The following is a 24,680-nucleotide window of genomic DNA, read 5'->3' as shown; positions in this document are numbered from 1 at the left end:
CAATTCTCATACCTCCAACCAGCGGCACAGAAAGAGGCCCATAAATCGCTCTCCACTATTCAGTAATATCTCAGAGAGACTGGATTTAGAATCTCCATATATGTTCAGCCACTGCATAGCCAGCGGCCATTAAAGGCAAGGTGAGTGGTTATATTGAAGTTGAGCCGTAATAGGAAACCTTTAAAGCTGTAATATCAGGCTGACCTTCCCCTTTAAGGGTCTATCTCCCAGCCGCTCAGGGTTTATAATTGTTAATGGATTGTCCAGGCTTGTGCCAAGCATGGAGATTTACTGCCTTGATCTAGGAAATCCTTCTGTGGAATTAAGAATGGTTAAGTTTACAAGATCTGCTCTGGTCTGGTGCTACTGTGTTCCCTCCTGAAAGGTCCATGAAATCTCCCTTTTCCCTTGCTGCATACCTGAATGTACACACAAGAGTACCAGTTGCAAAAGATATTATTGTTCATTGTGTTGTTGCCATTTGTGAGTTGAGGTAGTGCACACCATGATGAATTTAATGAATAATTATGATTTACTACAACTTGAGTTTTATTTTCCTGGATTTTGCAGTCATGTCCATCAGTTATAATAATAAAATAAAATATTTCTGAGATGTGGGAACCTGACATTGCTGTAGCAAAGCCTGACAGGGCAAGAAACCCAAGCAGTAAGGCTATCTGACAGGTTGTAAGCAAGCCAACAGCCTATCTAGATCAGAGGTACTGAAATACAAGTCTTAGAGGTCCACTTAATGCATGATGATATTTCAGTCCAAAAACTCTGTACTGGAGACACTGGTATAAATTTTCATTTAATTCATTTGAGTCTGTGTGTAGTAAGTATGAGTTCTTCACTGCATTCACTGTTGAAATGTTTGATTTTGCAATTATTCTGCTGGAATCTGGAGATAACCTTGCTAATTGTGTCGACTGGTTAGGATGAATGATGACAGATGAGGTGATAGCGATGTGACACTCAAAAGTGGTCCAGGTCAGGTTGCTGTTAAATTTTCCGTCTGCCTATTGAGTATTTATATTCAAGATGATCTAAACCAAGTAAAACCAAAAGTGAGCACATCAGAATAGTCAATAAAATCCCTCATTGCAGAGGAAAACTGTGTTCACAGGCAAGTGCTGCATAACAAGTAGAGTTGGTCAAAGCTGAACCATGAAGGGGTTTGTTTAATCCTACCTGATCATTTGACTATTCATGTTCCTTGCCTTGTCTGACGTCTTTTTTTGCAATATCGTTGCATATTCATATCTCAGATTTTAACTTGTGAGTACAACGTTAGTATTTCTGATAATTTCCAAAATTACATTCCAAAAGTGTAAGACCCAAATAAGAATTAAAAAAAGAGTTATCCTTTAAGTCTACAGTAATTGATATGCCTCAGATTCTGAAATGCTGTCCCTCTGATGATAGTTGTATTCTTGAATACTAATAGATAAAGGCTTATTCTGCCATTCCTTTGATAGTTTTCCTCTAGTTTTTAGTTCATAGAGGAGGATAGGGATTGAGGAAGTGTGTTTTTTTTCCTTCTCTGACACTGTCCATGCTGACTTGCTGTCTGCTAAATGGAGATCTCTGGACATTCCTCTGTTATCAAACTCAGATGTTCCTCTGAGGAGGACCTCAGGGCTGTTTCTGTTTCTCACAGAGGCAGCCAACATCCCCTTATAGATGTCTGTTTTTGTGTGTATATGCAAGTTATGTGTTCTTTACATCTGTTTCTGTGTGTTCTGATTCATGCGTCCATTTTTAAATTTATGCATTTTAAAACCGGAGCACATACATACTGTATTTGTGTCCTGACTGTGTCTGTGTCAGTGTGTGTGTGTCATGTTGGTGGTATTTCCCCAGAGCCCCTTGCTATGCAGGGCAGCTTCTTCATCCATCCTGCTTTGACAGCTCAGCGGCACCCCCCGGGGGGGGGGGGCCCTGCCACACACAGCACAGCAGGAGCATGTGTGTGTGTGCGCACATGCATGGATATGCTTGTGTGACAGCCATGACTACTACTCTGTGTGAGCCTTGACACATACACACACACACACACACACAAACCACATAAGCACAAATATAGTCATGCACCACTAACTTTGACCTGAATGGAATGTCAACATCCATATAATGCTAATGAGATCCCTTTTTTCCACCATTTAGCGTTTGAAACATTGCCCACAAACACACACAAAGTAGCTGTAGTAGCACACACACGCCTACACACATGCACGACAACACTCCAAACATGCACGCATGTACATACACATGTACACACTCTTCTCAATGTACCAAGCTTGTTCACCAGTCCTCTCTAGCCCAAATCTGACAAGCCTCTGCATTTCTAGTTTAGCCACTCAATCACACTCTGTCAAGAGATTTCCGTGTGTGTGTATGTGTGTGTGTGAATGATGGGGGGTGGGTCTAGTTATAGCTGCCCCCCTCTACTCAGGTGTGTCCAGTGGTAATACAAAAGGATATTGAGTTGTAACCTTGCTGTCCCATACCAGGAAGTAAATATCTAGATGTCAGGTGCCAGGTCATCTGTTAAATTCAACTGACCATGGGAAAATAAACGGACAGGAAGTCACCATATTGGCAGGAAGCTAACATTGAGTTGCAGATAACGCAAGGGCACAGGGGGGAGGTTGCAGAGAGGAGGATCATGGAGATGCTAACAGAAGGCAGCTAATGGAAACATAGATTGTTTCCATACACTTCCTGTTTAAATTTTAATGTACAGTAATAACTTCTAACTTCCTTGTGATTACATGAGATGTTGAGTTGATATACAGTGGTATGAGATGATAGCAGATGGTGGCTAATGATATTTAAATGACTTCCGTATTCTTAATGTTTAGTTTTTAATGGAATCATATGTAATTTTCTAGTGGTTACATGTGTTATTTAGGTAAAATATATGGTGTAATGCACTTTTGATTTATGTTATAATTCAGAGTTGGCATATACAACATGTACAATATCAAGACTTATATTGATTGAACATCTTTTATGACTGTAACATAAGTAATAAGTGCAGTAAATATGAGATGCACTGTCATATTTTTTTGTAAGCAATTAAATGCAACAACGAAAAAGGTGCTCACCACCAACTACAATTTAAAACTAGTCCATGTGTTCCAAGTTCTACAGAAACAAGTACTACCATGCTCGCATATAGATTCATCTAATCAGCCATCCATGTCAGGTTTGTTTGGTGAGGCCTGGTTGATATGAGAGGTGCGTAGCAGTCGTCCAACAAGCCAGGCCTGCTCCAGCCACTCTGCTCTGCCCACGTCTGATTGTGATTCAGAGAGAGGGACATGATCGATAGCCCTGATGGAGCACTACAGCTGTTTAGCTATTCTGTGCAATGCGGCAGCCGCTCTCCCTGTCGCTGTTGTCGGCCGTGAGCGTGCATACACTCGCACACAGATACGAACTCTTACATAGATACATACATAAATATATATAAGATGCATGCATGTGTTTTCACATACGGATATACAGTATTTATATATATATACATTGTGACACAGAGATGCACTTAGGCTGCACACACAGATAGACAGATGGACTTATACACTCATGTAGACACAATAACCTCCTTTCTGAAGAATGAACAACTTCATAGTTTAGGTAAGAATAAAGAGTTATCTTTGTTTTTCAGTGGATGTGGATTTACTCAATACATGAAATAAATGGAATTTATGAAATGTGACTACAGCAATAAACTATACTGAAGTGAGCCCAGTGAGCCCACAGGGACGCATTATGATTTACACTGCAACCCTGAGCACTGGGAAAGTCAAAGGAAGCGCAGATAAAAAGTGATTTAATCCGCTGGCTCCACTGAGCCTCCCTGATTAAAGCCCTTCGTCCTACAATGCATTAAACAGCTTAGAAATGACACCCTATGGTAAATGTAATTCGAACCGGAGATACATTAGCCATTGTTTGGTTTTGGCATGTGAGTAATCTCATGTACATCCTATATTGTGTGTCGGCGTTTGCAGAAAGGAAATTGATAACATTTGATACACTGTATGTGCTGTGCTGCTCAGTCAAATTCATGCTCTTTGTGTGATTCAACTTATTTTCATTGTCAACAGTCAAACAAACAGCTAAATAAACAAGGAGGTGTGTTTTCAGAAGGACTAGATACTGGTTGCCAAATGACTACACCAGACTTTGATGAATCTAGCACTGTCATGGATGTCTAACTGTGCAAACAGAGATTCAGACCAGACTGAATGTGCAGTACAGTGTAACACTGCAGCTTCTTCCTTTTCACTTCCGTTGTTGTTGCTCACTCCGTTGTCCTGCTGCCAATATGGCAGCAGAGCTGATAGCCAGCTCCAATATTGTCCAATAGATGCTGGATAAATAATGAAAACCACATCAGGAAGCAGCCACAGTGGCCCTGGGAGATGGAACCAAACGGAAACATGCAATATGTACAAGCTTTCCTGCTTCTTTTTTTCACAGCACTCTGGCATTTCTCTCTCTAACATTATCTGTTTTCACAATTTCTTTTCAAACCGCAGTGACTGTCTCTGTCTGTCCTCACTCACACTCTGTCTTTCAGTTCCAAAGCACACTGTTACCCCCATTCCACCGACTCAAACCTAGTTCTGGTCCTGGGCTCTGCCGGTGCTGGTTCACATTTGGTTCAACTAGTGAACTTCCAAGGACCAGCTTGCTTTTCCACAGGCTAGAGAGCCAAGTTGTTACATAACTGTACACACTTCCGGTTTCCTAGCAACTCTAGCGCCAACTTCAAGCACTTCACACTCCAACATAGTAGGTGGCAGTAATGCACCTTAATGCTGGTCGCCACCTGCCATAAAACGGAAAAAAGAAGAACTTCAAGCACAACAACAATGGCGGACTACATCACAGCTTTACAGTTTGGATGTGTTTGAAATCGCATACTAAAGTACTGCCAACTGCATACTCAATCAGTACGGACTACATACTGCCTACTAAATGAACAATTAAGTTTGCCATTACCAGCAGACTGTTCACACTGAAGTATAAGACATGACGTGGTCACATCACTGTATCACACGACTGACAGACAGTCTCACCTGGCCAGCAGCTCCTCACATCTCTAAAAACATTGCAGCAAATTTCCAAACAGTCGTTATTTAGATAAACTGGACAAATATTGGGAATCTAAATGGTTACTTTCTTGCCTGAAAAATATTAAAACTTGATTAAAAGTGATTAATATCTTTTAGCCTGGTTCAAAATCTCCACCATCGTGCAGTCTGAAGAGATGCAATGCGTTTTGGTTTTGGTTGGTCTCAATAATCCTGCCCCTGACATAAGTGGTTCTGTGTTCAAGACCAGCAAAGCATTGGTGCCGCTCTGGGACCAGTTTTCCTGGCCGAGAGCCGGTTCTTTGGCTGTCGAAACGCGAAGAACTGGTTCGAGATGAGGCACTGGCTCTGAACCGGTCCTCAAACTGCATTGGTCAAAAAGGGGAATGTATAGTGTAAAAAACTTTGAGTTAGGCCCATCGTAAAAGCCATGTTCTTCATGGGGACTTGTGGGAAACATCAGATCTTTTCTCATGCAAAGCACTCCTCATATGAACATGAACGCGTTTGGAAAATCCAGATCCAATTCCTGGTTTTCTGATCCAGATGACTCCCAGGCTCTGATGGAACCACCGCAGCTGTCAGGCTAGTGCCAGACAGAGTTCATGGGGGCCACTCTTTGGCAAGCCCCTCTTTAAACATAACACAGCATAGACCAAAAGACAGTCCTGAACCCCAAGTGCTGGCCCAACGACACATCCCGTCATTATTTGCAGAACACAAGGCCTGTGCCACTGCTGGTGGGGGAGCCGTTGCAGAAAAAGATTCCCTCCCTGTTGGCATCCTCACCAAGGCAACGGTGCCAAGATAGCAGAGACAGCCCACAGTATTAAAACGTCCCTTGCTGAATTAAGGCAAGTCCCAAATCACTTGGTAAGTCACAAAAAGCCCTTCTGAAACTGTCAGTCATACTTGAGTAATCCATGTTAATTTCTGCAATCCCTCCCACATTCCCCTGGCTAATAACTGGCCTGTCGGCAGGCCCATTTCTCTTCCCTATGGCATGTAGATTTAACGCGCAGCCAAGTAGGTTGGTGGCTTGGCTGTCAGTGTGTCTCAGACATGGCTGCCTCTCCAAGTACACCGAGGCACTTTTTTTTCCCATGATGCATCTGTGTGTCATGTGTGGGTGATGATCTGTGAATTGTTTATATCTAATATTTTCCTTCTACTTTTTTGACAGAAACAAAAGGTCAAATCCATTATGTATTGATAATTCATTTACTGCTGCTCATCTTGCAGAGACTGACTGTCAACCAGAGTAAACTAGCCATATTTCTGTCTCTGTTTGTGATCCTCAGCGACAATAAGACAGCTTTTCAATATACACTGCCACAGATAATAATTAGCCACCAAACCTCCCTTTCAAATGCAATTCTCAGGATATTGCATCGTAATGAAATCTGTCCTCTTAGTATGAACCTTCCACCCTCCCACCCCTGACTTCACCCGCCTCCCATTAGAGTCAGGACACACAGGAAGTTATTATTGGCATCCACAGTAAATCAGACAGCTTCCTGAAAAAGGATCAATTTCCCCCGATGCACTTTCTCATTATAACCTTATCTCGCCCACAGACAATAATCTGGATTTGTCACGCTTTGTTTGTTTTGCCACTGAACTGTATCAATCATGAGCGAAGCCAAGGGTTAGCAGAGAGAGGAGGAGAGAGAAGCCGCTTTGAGTGGATCTGTCACTGAAATATAAAGTATTCACCTGCTGCAGTCCCCATCCACAGAAAATAATATAAGCCCTTTGATTGGCTTCAAAGTTTGTTTAGGCAGAGAAGAGCAGCTCTGGCTCCTGTAAGGGTTTAGGTAGGAACGATTGACTTTGCTCTCCACTCAACCACATCTAATGTGGAGCGAGACAGAATGGAGGAGAGTTACCATGAGAAAAAGATACATAACGAGGGAGAGTAATAGAGAGAAGTATAGCAGGAGTGCGATGGAAAGAAATAGATTAAGAGCTGAGGAAATGTGACAGGAATAAGAGAGGGAGATGAAAGAGAACAGATGGAAAAGGGCAGCGAGGGGAAGAAAGTGATGGGCGACATAGGGAAGCAGAAGAGAGAGGAGTGAAAGTTGGATCAACCCCGTGCTTTTGGAAGGTTAAATTTGAGTAAAGTTTAGGTTGCTGCATCTGCAGCAGATGAGATGAAAGGATGACATTGACTGCGCAGCCGCTTCGTGAGCTTGACCCCCACGACCCCGGCCCAGCTGTCGACCATGTTGATCCCCCTTCTACCTTTCTCCCTCTCACCCTTCTCACATCTCTCCTTGCTCTTTTTTTGTTGTCCTTACTTTTATACTCTGACTCTCATCTGTCCCCCCCCTCTCTTATCTTCCCTGCCGCCACTGTCTTTCATCCCTCACTTGTGTCCTCCCCTCCTCTCTCACTCGCTATTCTACGCATCACACACACATTCCTGCTCATCCCTCCCTAACGCTCGTCTATGTTTCTGGATGTAGCTGAGTGCACACAATGTAAGTGCAAGCAAAATAAGCACCTGAGGCTGCGTTTATTTATGAAGAACATTTTCCTCTCTTCTTTGTTTGACATGTGTTCAGTCTGTTTCATTGATGCGTTTGCCTTTCTTTTATTCCATGGATATACTCATGGTGTGGATGGTTGACAGTAATAAAGTTTTTTACTTGTCGGCTGTTAAATATTTTATACTTTGAAGTGAAACAACAACAAGGTTGGGTCAGAAATGAATCCTGGGCTTGGTGAAAGAATGCTCTTGAATGTAAAATGTCTATGAATTTGTAATGCACCCGGTTATTAAGAATACTTTTTTTTTTCACATTTTGCTTCATTGCAAATTGAATTGTTTTTAAATGTTCTAGGGCAGATAAGAGTCGTCCTCTTCTGTGAGGCCCGATATGAGTTTCCAGTTGAGGTGAAGTGCAGAGTTGTGATTTCAAATACAGCACAGAATGCAAATGTATTATTTCATAATTCACTAAAATTGAGAGGGACAAGGGTCTGCTAAAAATTCATCATATACAGTAAGTACATTCATCTATTGCCGAGCATATTATGGTCTGTTTCTGTACGTGCCAGCAACCAGCACTACCCAGTGAAACCACTTTGGGGACACAGTAGTTACTGGATGTCGGAGTATTTCTTATTCATTTTTCTTGTGACTTACAGTCAGGCAAGGTCAGGAATAAGGCTGCTGACTTTACAGTCATGGGCAAAATCCTCTAGATTTTGGGTGGAGCTCTTACTAGATCTAACTGCTCTCTCCACCACTCTTGGAAATGAAGTCTTGCGATGTGCACGTTATCTTCACGGATCCGCAGATTCCAGGTTATAGCCATCAGTCAACTTAATCTAATGCAGGACCTGAGGCAATGCATTTCTTTTGCAAAGAATAATATTCAGCCTCTCAGCAGATACAGTAGGTCACTGAGCTCATAGCCTTTCGGCCAGCCTGCCCATCCTCCAGAATGAAGATTAAGTTTGCTGAGGAGGATAATCATGCTCCGAGGTCTCTGTGGTATGCAAGCAATTCAGCTGGCTTGCTGTCTGTGATGCACTGGTTGACTCCTCTCTCTCACCCACACCTTTCATTAGATTAGAGTATCACAACACATGATTTTTGATCGCAGCTCTCCAGTTTTTTTCACTATAGCCTGTTTTTATTATCTTGTAAAGTTTAAATTTGGTAGTCAACAAAAGTAATGAGGCATAGCCAGGTCATCTGACTGACCAGAATTGACCTCAGGACTGATTGTGTCCTGTGTGTGCTTGCGTCAGGGAAGCAGGAAAAAAAAAAAAAAAGGCAGGCATCAGTTACACCCGGCCACGTCACTGTCACTGTCCCGGGACACAGAGGGCAGTGAGATAAATCTAGCTGCTGCCCCCAAAATAGAGCGCGAGCCTCCATTAGAACAGGACGCAGGCTGTGTGAGAACAAGCAGAGGTCACTGTGGTCAGCAGAGTTATTTCTGTAGCACCACCGGACCTCCAGGAATGGACGCCCATTCATTCATCCGACTGCCTGCCAGCAGGGCAGGGGACACACACAGAGACACTAAAAATGCATACACACCTACAGGCTCTGCCAATGGACGATTGGTGGGAGTAGGACGTTTTCCCTTTGGTGAAACTAACTGTGATGGCGTCCGAGTTGCCAATGTTTTTTGTCACCTAAGGCTATTTGTGTTTTTTTCTATGTGTATTTATATGAGAGCAGTCTGCTGGTTTTGGAGATGAAGGGCGATGGAAACACACCTGGTTCTGAGTGACCTCATGTCTCAAACGCCCTGTCTCTCTGTGTGTGTCTGTCTCTCTTTTCTTGGCTGGCAGTACAGCACATCATGGATATTGGATCACATTTGTGGTTTATTTCTCCTGCTTTTGCTCAACTTATATAGAAGATTTACAGTAGCTTACAGACATGGATGTACACTCTTTTACCATGGCAAAAAACACAGACAGTGTACAAACGGAAAACACACTAGCATGCCAACAGAATGATTTCCTACAGTTTCCTTTTCCTTTGTTCGTCGAGCCTCTCTCACTTTCTTTCTCCATCATCCTCTCATACATCCACACACACACACACACACAAATACACACACATCAATAGTCCATTAGGAGTGTGTTGCTTTCATTACCTCCAGCTTGGCCCTGAGACAGCCTTCAGAGTGGAGTACAGCAGAGCAGAGCTGGCCAGGATTGGAGTATATATAGAGGGAAGTCTGGTAATTGCCAGCTCTCTGTTCTCTCTATCCTGTGCGTCAGGTGGAAAGTATGAATCCGTGGTATCTAGGGACCACCCCTGCTGCGCTGCACCGCATCTCGCTACAACTGTCTGTCCCCCCACCGGGCACAAGTAATAGGAGGAAAACAGAGAGCTTAAAGGCCTCAGAGAGTCCAACAACTGCCACTCTAACAATACACACCACCATGGGAATAAAAAAAAAAAAAAATCAGGTAGCCCACACTATCAGCAGAGAGGCACCTAAAGATACATCCTTGCATGTCTTGCTTGCTACACAGTAGTAAGTGCTGTTACTGTAGTACGGCTTCCCTGTTGAACTGGAATATTTTGTTTGTTTTGTTTCATTTGACAGAAGGCACAAGGAAGGGTTTGAGGACTCCTAAAATATTTTAATGTGCTGTAAAACTTCAATTAAATACAGACTCCCAAATAAACGCATAATATAATGATACTGAATAACAATAAAGAGGTTATTGGACAAGTATTGCTCCAAGCCGTCAAACAAACACCAAACCCTGTAAGGCAGCTAATCAGAATCAAACATTCAAGAGTCAATTTCAACAATTTTTTGCTTGCACTATAGTAGAGACAAAATTTGTATTTTTTTTACTACACATTCATCAAATACATCTGTTTGAGATAATGTTTTATACAAAACGAGCATCAGTGATCAAAGCCTTATATTGCCAGTTTCATTGCAATGTTGCAAGGTTAATTATTTGTATTAGCTGCCGAAGAGCAGATTGTATTCACGAGCTATCATGTTGGAAAATGTCAAATTAGCAGACACGGCCGTTGCTGCATAAAAGGTATTTTTTGATGCCAAAGTGTCCTTGAACATGATAACAGAGAGGATTGTCAAAACAGTCAATACTTGCAAATGCATTACAGTGTAGTAATATTGTGACTGACAAAAATAAAGGTGATAGCCAGTTCATTTTTATACCATAGTGAAATTAATGGAAATCAATGTTATCAAGTTATAAAATGGTCACAGTCATTTAAAATATATACCATAGTCAAAAATCTGCAAAAGACACACTTTCAAATGTCGTTGGAGAATAAAATGTTCTTCTATTCTATTGTACTGTATCTAGCCACTCATTAAGGAAATTGTATTAGACTACAAAAGGCATTGTTGTCCACAGGTGCAGTAAACAAAATGACTTGTATTTCTTATTTTTTCCATGTTAATTGTATGTACAGTATCTTCTAAATACAAGTGTATAATGGTGTTTTCAAAGTGTGACCTTTACCAGCCCTTACCATTTGTAGAGGTGTTGACTTAATGGCCTCTTTGCTGCGGCAGTCTCCCAGATAGCATTGATGTAGTTATGATAATACCACCACTAGGCTTTCCCACTCACCAGACCCTGTCCTGATCCTCTTACACATAGACACACAGATTTATGAATTACCTTGAGCTAGTCATATCTCTCTTTTAGCCCTAGACGTAATCTTGCCACAGATGCATCCAGATCAATTTTTCAGGATGTCTTATTTGTGGAAGCGAGCGGCAGGCTCGGCGCAGCGGGGTTGAGCGCGGGGTGGTGTATCCAATTTCAGGCTGCAAAGCAAATGGCCTTGGAGATCAAGGATTATACAGCAGATTTCTAAGTCGAGCTGGTATTGATTCGCTGTGCCCCTGGTGAACTCCAGATTGTACCTTTTCCATGTAAGCTTTTAAATGTTGCTGCCTCGTCAGTATCGCCCCTGATCTATAAGACTACAACAACTGACCCTTATAAATATGGCCTTTTGTTTTTCTAGATGTCCCTAGATATTGCATGGACCAGTGATCCAGTGGAAAGTGCATATGCTTAATTTTGTTCAGGATAAGGTATAATTTGTAGTTATAGGGTTGTAGCTGGTGCAGTTAGATGTATTAAAAGAGCATAATTAGCAGCACTTTAAGAGAGGAAAAATACTGTAAGTGTGTTGAATCACAGCATTTGAGAGATTCTGACATCTTATTGTGCGTCTTTACCTCTACATTTATGCAGCCAGAATTTTAGTCAGGTTTTTAACAGTTATGTCACTGCTTCCATTATATCTGCCCATGAGGATGATTGTCAGATATTTACTTCTTCTTTTTTTGCTATTCTGGCAGTCCTCATCTCAGTTAATTTGCTTTGCTGGAGCCCCTCCACACTACAGCTGGTACTGATGAATGTCTGACCACCCAGATGCTGAATTTTTCCATAGAAACTTTACGTTTGAAATTCAGATCTGTGCAGCAAAGGCATTAATCACAAGAGTTTATATCAGTTCAAATGCGTTTTGATGTTCTGTCCCATACTGAGCAGCACTCTTGGCACCCCGCTGCGACTTCACAGTCTCCATCTCCTTCACCAGTCTGAGGCGCAGAATTAAAAGTTTGTTGTCCTGCCATTTAGCCATCTGTTCCGCAACTTCCGCTGCTCTCCACTGTTTTCTTCCTCTCCATCACACTTTCCTTCACACTCTTTCTCTCTCTTTGTCTCTCACACATACACACACATTGTAAACCAGCGAACACTGTACACCCACTTATTTGAGGTTTGGTAATTGCTTTTAGACAAGCTGAAAAAAGGAAAAGGAACATTTTTTCAAAGTCTAATTATTTAACAATACTCTCCCCCAAAATAAGGGAGGGAAAGACAGGCAAAGGGGGTTGTGATGGGTCTTGGGATCTGGTTAACTGGTCAAATAGGCCCATTATGGGGTAAAATCAACAGTGGGGAGTGTTAGATGTGGGCAAGCAAAGGGGAGAGCATGTCCAAATCCCCTCAGTTCACACAGCCATTACAAACAAGAGTGGATTAGCCAGGAGACCCCTGCTGGGACACTGAATGGATGAGAATGGGAAAGATGAGGGAGGCCGCTCCTCTCCAGCATTATCTAAATAACAGGCCGGGGAATTCAATAAGTACCGGCCTCATCAGACCTCATCAGCTCTCCCAATTAAGCTGCACATCATGGCGGCTGGCGGGCTGGTTGCTGTTGGTGACAGATGAGAGCCAGCGTGGGGATGTACTGCTTGCCTTTGCAGCAGTGCTGTGCTGGCTTAAATTCCTGACATTGTTTAAGTGGATGCATCAGTGTTTGTGTGTGTGTGTGTGTGTGTATGTGTGTGTGGGGGAAAGGTAGGTTGTTTCCGAATCACAAGCACAGATGAATATCATCAGTGAAACAACAGTACTTGCTCTTGTATCTAACTGCTAATTTACGGTCCACACTGACACTCAGGCCCACTTCCGCTGTGCTTCTTCTGTCTGTCCTTGATTCTGCATTGATGAGTACCTAACAACCAGCCTCAACTTCAAGTAAGAGGGAGTTACCTTCACCACGCTGGCGCTCGTGAACCCTAGTGATATCGATATTGTGTGTCAATATCGCTCCCCTCCCACATTACCTCCCTGTGTTTCCCCAAGGGTCAGGACATGTAGAGAAAAAAACACGACTCTCCCAAATCGATTGGGGCCCATTAACGCAGGCTGAGAAAAACAAAGCCTTTCATCACGTCTGAGATGTTTAGGCAAGGACTTACACAAAGTTGTTCTCCACAGGTCAGAATTTCTTTCTCTGGTTAGCACTGTGATATCACTCTCTCAAGGGGATGAAGGGGCAGAGCTACTGAAGCTAATATAAATAATGCTGAAGAGTTTGTGGTTTTCTTCACTCTGATTTTGTACTTTTTTTTTCTTCTTTGAAACAGAAGGAAGGCTGAAAGCAAAACAGTAGAGCACTGACACAGGAAGGAAGTGGGGTCAGATTTTGGCCAGGGATTGTTTTGTTTTGTTATTTTTATGGCATTCCTGCTTTATCAGTTTACGCCCTTTTGGTTGGTTTAAACAAAATTTAACATTGGTTATTTATGACATAATAAATAGACATATACATGAAATACACCTTTAATGATTTGCAAATAAGATGGACTTAAATATCTTTTAATTTAATTTATTTCTCATTTACTGTTAGTGAGGAGATATTGACATTTCCCTGGAAAACAGTTGATATATTCAGTGAGCACAAAGAAGATCCCACTTTGTTATCAGCAACTTTTTCGGAAAGAGGGAGAAAAAATTAATGTCAACACTGCTGGAGAACAAAGGGAATACCTAAGAAATGAAAGAATTATGAGCTTTGGGAATTTCTGATGTACTGTTTGAAGTTCGGAAGTACAGGGTTCTGTCTGACAAAGCGCAGATGAGTGCAGTCTTAACTTGGGGCCTAACTCTAGCTTTTTAGTCTCGTGGTGCTGGTTTTGTAGTTTATCATCTGTCCTGCACAGCTAATCTTAAATTACCCAGCCAATTCATAAGCAGGTGTGTGCCTACACATTTTATCAATGCTTATGAGAATATTGTGACGCCAATACCAATTTATAACATCATAAATGTGCTTCTTGCCATCTTGCCTTACAGAATATTAAAGAAGAGTGAGTCATCTGACATTTTAGTCAGGTGTCATTCACAAGAGATGCCTGGCAAAGGTCATCAAAAAAAACATAGCTTTAAATAAATATCATAATCATCAAATGTTGACACTGTGAAGGAGTTTACCCCAGTTTGTCTTTTACAGGTGTGAGAATCATTTTCAATATACCAAGACCGAAGTGTTTCATAAAATGATTTAGGAGGGCTGTCGCTTTTTCGAAAAGTCAAGTTTAAATGAATTCAAACTAAGAAGTTATTTGTTCAAATAAATTCAAACACAACCCGTATAACGTAATTTGTTGGAAATACATTTTGCTGTGACTGTAATAAGCATATATGGCCAGCAATGTCAATTTGTCAATGGTCAGAGAGAGTGTCTTACCGTTCAGCATAATCTTTATAGTTTCCAGTGTGTCTTGAGGAAGCACTGTGTCAGACAAGGTTGTAGAGTTGAAGTGGTTCTGCACATTTCTGCCTCTCTTGTGTGGTAAGCTAGCAGGTGAGTCCTCAGTTCTGTTGTCGTTGTAGAGTGAGGCAGCTGATTTTTACAAAGTTGGTAAATAGCCATATCTTTATGGTAATATTGCCCTCTATGGCATTGCCCCCAAAATACTTCCACACACTGCTTTCAGATGATTCGATGTTGTGATTATCCCATCAGGACGGCTTTGCTCATTAGTGTCCTTCTCTATTTTTATTTATTAGCTCAGTTTATTGATAGGTCAAAGAGCATGCAATAGGTCAAGCTGGTCGTGAATTTTAAGAACACCCCCTGCTGGATCACAAGGCAAACGGTCTGTTGCACTTACAGACAGTAAATTTTCAAACAGGTTATTACAGTTCAAATATTTCATTTTTCCACTATGTTCGAACAAAAGTTCGAATTTCGAATAAAAAGTGACAGCCCTATGATCTACCCCAACTTCCCATGTCACACGAAGGCAGAATAAAATGAGGTAAAAAAAGGAACAAAGAAGAAACCAAAAAGCAATTATGGGGTCTTAAAGATAGCTGAAGACTCTGAGAAAACAAGGCAAAAGAGAGGGAGCATGTCAATGAGAGTAACAGATTTTTATGAGGGGGAATGGCAGAAAAATAGCACAGACGTTCCTTTGCTGCTTTTGGTGTGTGCATATGTGTGCATGTGTGTGCATGTGTGTGCGTGTGTGTGTGTGTGCATTGCTCCTTTTTTGAAAGTGAAAGAGCAAAGAGAGCTGCACCTGCACCTTCTATCAACCAGTGGAAAGCTCCTTTCAGCACAGCTTTAATTACAGTCTCTGCAGCTCTGCTCGGCTCAGACAGACCGGTCTCCACGCAGCCAACCAAATCCTCTCACACATAGCTGCCTTCCTCTGTCACAGAGTCGCCTGATCCCTAATCAGCCACGGTGCCACTCTTCATCGATCCCCAATCAGTTACAGTAAAGGGGACGCTATGGAACCCCTTCACACACGCACACCCTCCACCCCTTCCCCCCTTATTAGTCTGGTGGCCCGCTTTCATTGATCATAAATCAACGTCACTGGCAGCATTGGTCGTCAATCACCCCCCCGTGACATTATTGATCCAGCTGGTCCCACAGCTATAGGCTTGCCCTCAGCCCTCAGCCCACATTGCAGCCCGGCTGTGGCGTATCGATTCCCCCTCAGATACAGTATTGAGGGCTCTTTATTGATAATTCATTTATTGTGCTGTAATTTCATTTTCTTTCCTGTCTATACCGTTGTTACTGGAAGCCCCTACGGTGGAAACCTAGTTAACGGACACACAGCCTTTTGTAAACTTGCGTCTGTGAGCACCGTGCTATTCTAACTGATGTGGCTTTCTTGCATTTGCAGCTTCAAGCATATTTTCCATCTCCGTTTAAATGTCATTTTAAATTTGCAGGCAACGGTAGCCTAAAGGTTAGATAACCCCACTTATATGGGGGTTGGGATATGATATGAGAGGCAAGGTACCATTTGTCTAGACACCTAACATCCAATTTTTTGTTTTTCATTTTTTGAGTTTCATGCTGGCCAACAACAGAGGACTCTTTGTAATGCGCTTTGAGTGTGGATTTGTGTAACTCTATGAATGTCAAGCAGCACTGTGCTGAAAAATGGCATGCATGCTCAGCAAAACCTTGTATTGATAAATCAACATAAATAAATTCTGCTGTACCATTATATGGAAGCTGCATAAAGATAAACAAGAGGCTAAAATAGTTCAAATGCTCGATGTAAATAAGGAAGCCTTCACTATAAAACCACACCTAAGAACATAGACTACAGCACATCGTATCTTTTAAGGTGAACTTGCAGAGCTCAAAACTGATTTATTCTGATTCTTATACATGCCAGTGTCATATATACTCAGAAATATTTGCTCTAGATCTTGTGGATGGGCAGTTATGTTGAATTACAAAGCGCCCATCTGTATGATTCATCTCTATAGATGGGAGGTTTCACAGGTCACTGGAGGCGTTGGCAGTGTTATACTGTGCTAACAGGGACACAGCTAGCTTCACTGTCTGCCCACACAGGCGGTGACACAGACAGTGGCAGCACAAGTCAGCCCCCACAGGCATAAGTACAACAACAGCTGCCTTCAAATCCCTCTACCATGGTCAAAACTGTTTGCCACAATGCTAAAGAAATCCATTGAAGTCCTACTTTACACTTATGCCATGAAAACTAATTTTTAGTTTTCTTGTTAGTGTCTGATGGGGGTTTCTTTCTTTTTAAGTTCATTTATTTCATGGGAGTCTTGCTCTGCTTTTCAATGAAACATTTGCATTAATTGTTCTTACTTATGCATTGGTAATGGAATGGTTGCATGAACTAAAATATGTTGATTGCTAGCTTTTCATATTTGCATAATCAAAACACTTACACTAGTTTTAATACAATCCATAATACATTTTCATGTTTTTTTCTCAGTGTAGTTTAGAAAAGGGGTAGTTAGAAGCAACGCACTTTTTTTTGTGGATTACAGTAGGTTGTTGTGCTCTGCCAAAGTGCATTCATCCATTTGTGTAATATGAAGATAAATTAGAGACCAAATCATGGCTGAGAACAACCAGCAACTTCAAACTGTCTTGTTTTTTTTTTTTAAATGTTCATCTGTAGTCTAGTGTATAAAATGTGAGAAATTTGATAATTCAACAATGTAGCATGATGGGATTACTAGATTATGTCCATGAGGATTATCAGTAATCCAGGTCATACAATATACCATGTATGCTGTAAGTAGTACGTCAATGTAATTTTTGAAGATTTTTCATCTGAAAGATGCTTACTTGATCATTTCATCAACAAAGAAGTGATGACGCATTTTGGATGACTGTTATAACATCTTCAAGACCAAACAGCAATTCCACTTGGCTCACTGCTTGTACATTCATCTAACGTATTGAGTCACGTCGCCTGTTGCAAATTGTGGTGTTTTCTTAGCTGGGATGATATTTCGAATCCACTCTACAAATAGTGTTTTCAATCTCATACTGTATTCTTACAATTTTGAACCAACCACAATGTGGCCGCTTGTAATTGGCACCCTGTCCAGCTGTGTAAAGCGGCCACTGATACCAGAGACTAGCAACAAAGATGTTGGCAGTGTGGACCAGTGCATGTGTGGCTTTAGCATTAGAAACATCTGCCACCACCACTTTAAAATTGCAGCTGACTACAGGAACCAGCGACGCTCAACTATGTCATTTGGAATGAATGCGGTCAGGACTGTCTGCTTGTATAAATCTTATTTTAACATATGGATGGAAGATTGTGAGCAGTTCATTAGAGTTGGCAAACACACATACTCTAACTTCTTCTCACTCGCACACCTCTGTCTGCTCCGCTGTTTTTAGTTATTTGTTTACTCACCATGGCAACCTTAGTGTCGGGAATCGCAAGTGGAATTAGCTGATTAGGCTAAAATGAAATTCTCCTCTAACTGTTTTACTGGTACCTCAGTGTCTCACTGGAGTTGGCTAGCAGCTAAACCCACAGCCTGTTTGGCGCTGCGCTTGAAGCTCACACATTTACTGTAAGAGCAGATTAATTCAGAGTCAATACTCAGAAGGTGCAATCATATTCACCCATATTTTTATCTGCTAAAATAATTACAGCTCTGTATTTATGCAGAATATTCTTCACCTTTTATGTTAAAAAGTTTCACATTTGTGTCTTCATATTCCTTGACTCCCTCTTAGGCACGCACAAAAACATGTACACATCAGTTTTCTAAGTATTCCCATTCCCATAAGATGGTCTCAATCAATTTTAGTCGTCTGCTGCATTATAGACTGACTGTGTGTCAGACACACATGGAGCTCATCTCATCCATCAGCTTTGTTTATTTGTCTGAAAAGTCCATGAATAGACAGACAGACAGACAGACAGACAGACAGACAGACAGACAGACAGACAGACAGACAGACAGACAGACAGATAGATAGATAGATAGATAGATAGATAGATAGATAGATAAAAATTTAGAGAGAGATACAGAGCCAAGAGATAACCACGAAAGAGAGAGATGCGATGGAGGGAGACGGACGGAGAGAGTGAGAGATGGATTAGCATGTCAGAGGCTCCCTACATAACATTACTCTTGTTAAGTGTGCAATAGCTCATCGATCAGGCTTCTACTGCCCGTATCCAGGGCTCTTCCCTCCACTTCCCTTCCCGTAATCCATAATATCATCTCAGGCCTGAACTGGCTGGTGTGCTGCAGGAGCCCTCTATGGGAAAGTCTGAGTAAGGGCTGATCAATAGCTATGGAGCATGTGTAGCAGACGCGGGGCGAGAGGCGAGGCGTTGTTGACATCCTTCCCCCTACACTCGTCTCACTCACTCATCTATACAGTATGGATTAGAAGGGGGGGAAAAAACTGGACTCTACCTGTCACTTCTACCTTCAGTGGATCTCTCTCGCCTCTGTCTTCGCTGTCTCCCTGTGTCTTTTTGTCTCTCTATGACACTGTATCTGTCTTTCCATCTATCTCCCTCTCCCTCTCCTCTTTGTCTCGCTCTCTGCCATGCTCTCCTCTCAGCACCCGCTTCATTTATCAGGCCGTGTCATTGAGCCATGTGTGCCGTCCCTGTCAGCAAATCGGCTGGCAGACTGTCTTCATTTCCATGCTGAAGGATGCAAGGCCAGCGTGGCAGTTGTGAGAGCTATCGACTGCGATCTGTCAAAGTCCTGCCTGTAGGGAAGTTGCTGCCGCCTGCCTTCCTGGTTGGCGGCCATTCTGAGTCCTTTTGACTCTGAAAATGGCGACGTAAATGCTACACCATGTATGTTCTCATCTGTCCTGTCCACCTGTAGTCAAGTTTGTTTCTATTGTAACTACTGGCTCCACTTGCTTTTCTTCATCTTCATCTATTTCTAGAACCATGTCCCTCGTGCTTGCTTTCTCTTCTTGTATCTGTCTGTGTCTCTTTCTCTCTCCCTTGCACATCTCTTTCCCATAAGACATCCTCCTCAGTCAGGGCAGACAGGTCAAGCTGGCTGATGGGAATCAGACAGTTGTTGATCCAATTAGAGATCCCCTCGAGCAGCATCAGAGTACAGCAGAATTCCAATAAAATACTGTCTTCTTTCTTCCTTTTCCATGTTCTCTCTAAACATGTCTTTGCAGTAAAATACAGGGAGCCATCCGAATGACTTTTCAGACATGTTTAATTCGTAGAATGTCAAGCCAAGAACCTGTAGAAACCTTTAACCAAAGTTGTCATAGAGAAGTGGAAGCTTCCTTTCAACTGCAGCTTTTTCAGAGTGACATATTTTGGTACAAGTGACTGAACAGTTCTCTCTGTTCGCCCTCTTTAGGGCTTTGCACACTCTCAGAGCAAAGCAAGGCCAACACAGTTTGACTCCAAGCCCTTGTGAGAGGCCTCTTTTGTAACTGTCTTGATGGTGAAAAGCTAGCTGTTTCACAGAGCAAAACCTTTTACCCAGCCCCTCTGCAGCTCGGGAGCATTCCTGCATTGATTTCACCATTCAGGCCAAACAGATGTACAGTCCAATTTTGAACTGCAGATGAATGTATGACACGCTGACATTGATGTATTATAATACATGTGCTGATTTGCATTCATGGATCAAGTGTTATTCAGCTGGCCTTGCGAGACCATCCGGAGCACGCAAGCTCCTTTTGTCTTCAGATACCAGGAAGAAAAGGAATGGTGAGATCTGGTGTTCTCGCTGCTCTGTTATTCAGCAGAAAAAAGGCTGATTTCCCCCAGATGCCGGCCCAGGAAACAACAGTAACAGCAATAATTACTTATGCACGCAGCGCTAATAAGTGAAACTTGCAACAAGCTTCAATTTAAATGGCTATTTTTATTGCACCATCTCGTAGAGAAGTACATCTGCACGTACTTATTGGTTCATTTTACTGGGTGGTAATGTGTCTATTGATGAGCAGAAAGCCATGACTATCTCTTCAGAGCCAAATGCATACTCTGGAGTATGATAGAGCCAAGGCTGCGATCAAGCGAGGCTAGCAGCACAGATGTCTTACTTTCACTAAACTGTTTCCAGCACTGCTCCTCTTGCTTTTGTGAGTGTGGTTGTGCACATGTACACATGCATGTGCGTATGTCTGCAGTCACCCCTCGTTAACGTGTTTACCAGTTCCTAGGGCAACCCACATTAAAAAAAAAAACAATTAAGGGTTCCCATAGAGCACCTTGTTAGCGGCAGTTGTTGACCTCGAACCAAAAACACTTTATGTCTTTTTCCCATGATTTAGGATTGTTACAGGGTAGCAAATTGGTTCATAACTGAGCTTTTTCATTTTCAAGGGGCTCCCTACAACAAATGCTGGAGCCAGTGTGAAATGTGTTGTACTGGGAGCTTGTGACCTAAAGATGCAGCATCAGCAAGCTTGTATGTGCAGCCAGTGGCCCAGTTTACCCTAGGATGTGCCAGTGATGACGGTTTGCGGTGAGAGGTCTTAGAGCGGTTTTTAGGTTGGCAGCAGTTTGTCTGGTGTGTGTATTTCTGTGTGTTTTCACGGGTTGCAGCAGAGAGACTTTAAGGGCAAAAGAAGGGTGTGTATGTAAGGGCCATAGAGGGGTAAATGTGTTCACAAGGTGGGTGGGGTGGTGTGAGGCTGTTGATCTTGGGCTGGAGTCTTAAACAAATTGGCTAGTTCGCTGTGGGAACTGGGGATGTAGTTGCACAGGGAACGTCAGCATGCTCTGTGTCAGATTCTCCAAATTTCTCTGATAGCTAATTATCTCCCAGAGTGCCGGAGGAGAGGTTTGGAAGAGCTTTTGTTGTTTTTCTTCAGCATCTCTCTCACTCTCCCTTCCTGGCTACATTCTCCTGGGCAGGCTCTGAAAAGTTTGGTCCCATAGTAGCCCCTAAAGCCACATGAACACACACACAGAGGTTTTTTTTAGAGAAGTTTGTTTGTATTTGGCCCTACAGTATAGTAGCCTTCCAGTCACATAAAGGCACACACACAGACACACACACAATTTTGCTATCTCGACAGCCCTCTGCTCATTTGCATATCAGACACCTACTGTAACTACAAAATAATTCTCTCCAAATGTGGCAGCAGTTACAATAGTGACATGTCAGAAAATGGAAATGAATAAACAAATCATCCCGTAAGCTCATTAATGCCCAAATTATTTCATTCAGCTTGTCATAACTTCACTTCACTTCAGGTTGTTTTATTGCTGTCATTGCTTTGTCAAATCCAGACAGCATCTCATTTCTCTCTTGTCATATGATACTGTATTATTATCAAGGCCCGAGCACCTCTAACATCTGGGATCGGAGATTAAAGCATCAACAATTCTCCCGGTGGGTGTCATTTCTGGCACGGCGCGATGAAAGGTCCCGTTGCTCACCTCCTGCAGACAGCCTCATCATTGGCCTGTGTCGTCACAGAGCGGCCGTGTCACGAGCTGCCAGGCCTGTAATGTGAATGCGATGACAGGGCAGCCGTCAGGTTCCTTCTAAGCCAGCAGGTGCAGGGCAGCAGTGGTTCAGTGTTTGGACAAGCTCGCTGGCTCAGTGTGTACTGTACTGTAGCCGAGCTGTACAAGCCTCCCAGGGAATGAGTGTTTGATCCTGGTGTAGGTTCTCACTCTGGCTCTGTTTTTCCCCCTTGTTTCTTCCCTAGTCACTCACCCATTTCTCTAATCGGTTTCACTCTTTTCCTCTTTTCTTTCTTGTTTCTCTCCCTCTCTCCTGTGTTTAGTTTAGTTTATCCTCCCCGCCAACACTATTACCACCATCCAAGTGTCCCTGCCCCTCTCTCATCTCCACAGTCTGTTTCCAGAGACAGATTCCAATGCCGCTGACGCAGACTGAAAAGGGGACGGACATTGTTAAGACCCCCAGATCCCCGGCCAAGAGAGCCAACCTTTTCTCACGAGAAAAGCTCACTAAGGCCTTTTTTGTCTTTTCTCTGCTTTTTTTTTTTTTTTTTTTTCTTTCACTCTCTTCTTTCATTGAGCCTGTCTTTCAGTATCTACAGTATCACATCAGGAGAGTACACCACCTGAATCTGTTTTGTCTCTTTTGGTGCTCACCTGCAGCTCAAGTGTGAGAAAGTGCCCTTTGAGAAGTTATCTTTACAGCGACGTAGGTCATCGCAACACTTTCATCAACCTTTTATTGGCAATTATTCATACAAAAGGCTGTTGATACAGAGACAGCTTAGATGAGGTCGCCATACAGGGAGCTTTTTTCGTGTTTTAATTGGATTTGTAAGTTATTTCATGTCATGTTTTCCTGCTGGTTGATTATAGACACCTGCCAGCTCTGAAGTGACGGCACTTATGTCAATCCTCCATTACTATTGTTCCTATCGTGTCAGAAATGGTTATGCTGCCCCCAGTGTTCACTCCTAGAACAGTAATATTAATATCTATGACAGCCTTTACTCATATAGTACAGCGCAGTGAGATGCTTGCAGTGATGGTTGTGGAGTGGAAAAAGGCATAAAATTTCATATAAAAGAGAAGATGGGTGTTAAAGTAAAACACGGAGGGATTATGCATCAGGAACAGGAACGCCTTCTAGAAATAAGCTTTGGCTGACAGAGCGGTCCTGCATTACCATCTCAGAGGTATTTACAAGAGCGATTACTGTGATTATTATTTCAACAATACCCTGCAATGCTCTTTCATGGGCTGCCAGCCTGGGCCGGGGTAGGGAGGGCCTGCCAACATCGACAGTCTGGGAATTTGTCTAGGAGCTCCATAGGAGGGCAGGGAGGAGGGAGGAGAGAGAGACAGAGACGCAATGGTAGGAGAAGAGAAATGGGACGCAGTTCAAAAGGGCTTCTGTGGGGTCACAGGATGCAGTAGTCTTAACATGATTTTGTCCTCTGTCTCTCTTTCCCTCTGCAGCTCCCACGGAGCCTTTGCTGTGCAAATTTGCCGACGGAGGGCAGAAGAAACGCCAGAGCCAGAGCAAGTACCCTCAGAACGGAAGGCCGTGGCACAGAGAAGGCGAGGTAAGTTACACCCAAGCAGATGCTGTTCTCCTTCAAAACATGTCCCAAAACCATACAGACCATATATTTACACTGAAAGAAAATTCTTCCATACGCTGTGAGTACAGCACAGAACAAATTAGTGTTGTAGTGCAGATATCTCTACATGCCAAGTCTCTAGAAATTATTGTTTATTTCTACATGAGATAATAGTTTTTTCTTTAGTGTACAATGCATTTCACATCCAGCTTCTCAGGTTTGCTCATCAAGATGCCAACACATCACAGGTGCTATATTTAAAGCATGAGATCACATGACCAACAAACTGAGCAAAATTTACAAGAATATATCAGAGCACCAAGATTCACAAATATTAGTATTCATCAAAGGCAAATCATAATTTACAGTTTGACTAAAAATTCTTATCACCAGGTCCACTTTACTTGTTTTTTACTGGAGCTTTCAGCCACATTGTAACTCCTGTCTCTATACAAAGATGATCTCTGGCGTTGAATGTGAATGTGTCCTTGATCTTACTCTGGTCATCCACTAACTCCTGGTTGAAGACTTTGAACCTGTAATAAGATGTGACAAACTGTTATTTCCAAGGTCAAGAATGAACCTTCAAGCTAATACAGTATACAATGATGGCATAAAGAAGTACAATATTTTGAAAGCTGTTAAAGGAATTTGCACCTCATCACAGTATTCTCACTAATATCCACTGATTAGAAGATGACTAAGAAAATCCTACTGTAACAACAAGTTCTCAGCTGACAACCTTTGCTATCCTACTGTAGCTTTCTGACTAGTTGTGTAAATTCTCACTGTATCACAACCTTTTTGAGATTTTGTTCTAATCTCAGTTGATGGATCGCACAGTACTGCAATTGCTATTTGAGATTCACAAATTTACTGAACAAATGCAGTATGCTCAACAAATATTCTTCAAGAAGTGGGACTGAGACTTG

At 42.4% G+C, this 24,680-nt stretch overlaps 1 protein-coding gene across 8 annotated transcripts in view; it reads left to right on the top strand.

Moving 5' to 3' along the window:
* Positions 1-24,680, top strand: part of rbms3 (RNA binding motif, single stranded interacting protein) — a 298,854-nt gene that overhangs the window by 231,244 nt on the left and 42,930 nt on the right. For all 8 annotated transcript variants that reach the window (XR_006100092.1, XM_042434717.1, XM_042434716.1 and 5 more), the window contains one exon: positions 23,624-23,730. Coding sequence is in view for 7 of the 8 variants with exons in the window: in XM_042434717.1 (XP_042290651.1) it covers positions 23,624-23,730 (107 nt within the window). In the remaining variant the exon portion in view is untranslated. The remainder of the gene's footprint in view (positions 1-23,623; positions 23,731-24,680) is intronic.

Source organism: Thunnus maccoyii, chromosome 15, assembly GCF_910596095.1.
Source record: "Thunnus maccoyii chromosome 15, fThuMac1.1, whole genome shotgun sequence".
Classification (NCBI taxonomy): domain Eukaryota; kingdom Metazoa; phylum Chordata; class Actinopteri; order Scombriformes; family Scombridae; genus Thunnus; species Thunnus maccoyii.
The sequence above is the reverse complement of the archived record's forward strand: the minus strand, read 5'-3'. Positions and strand labels throughout refer to the sequence as shown.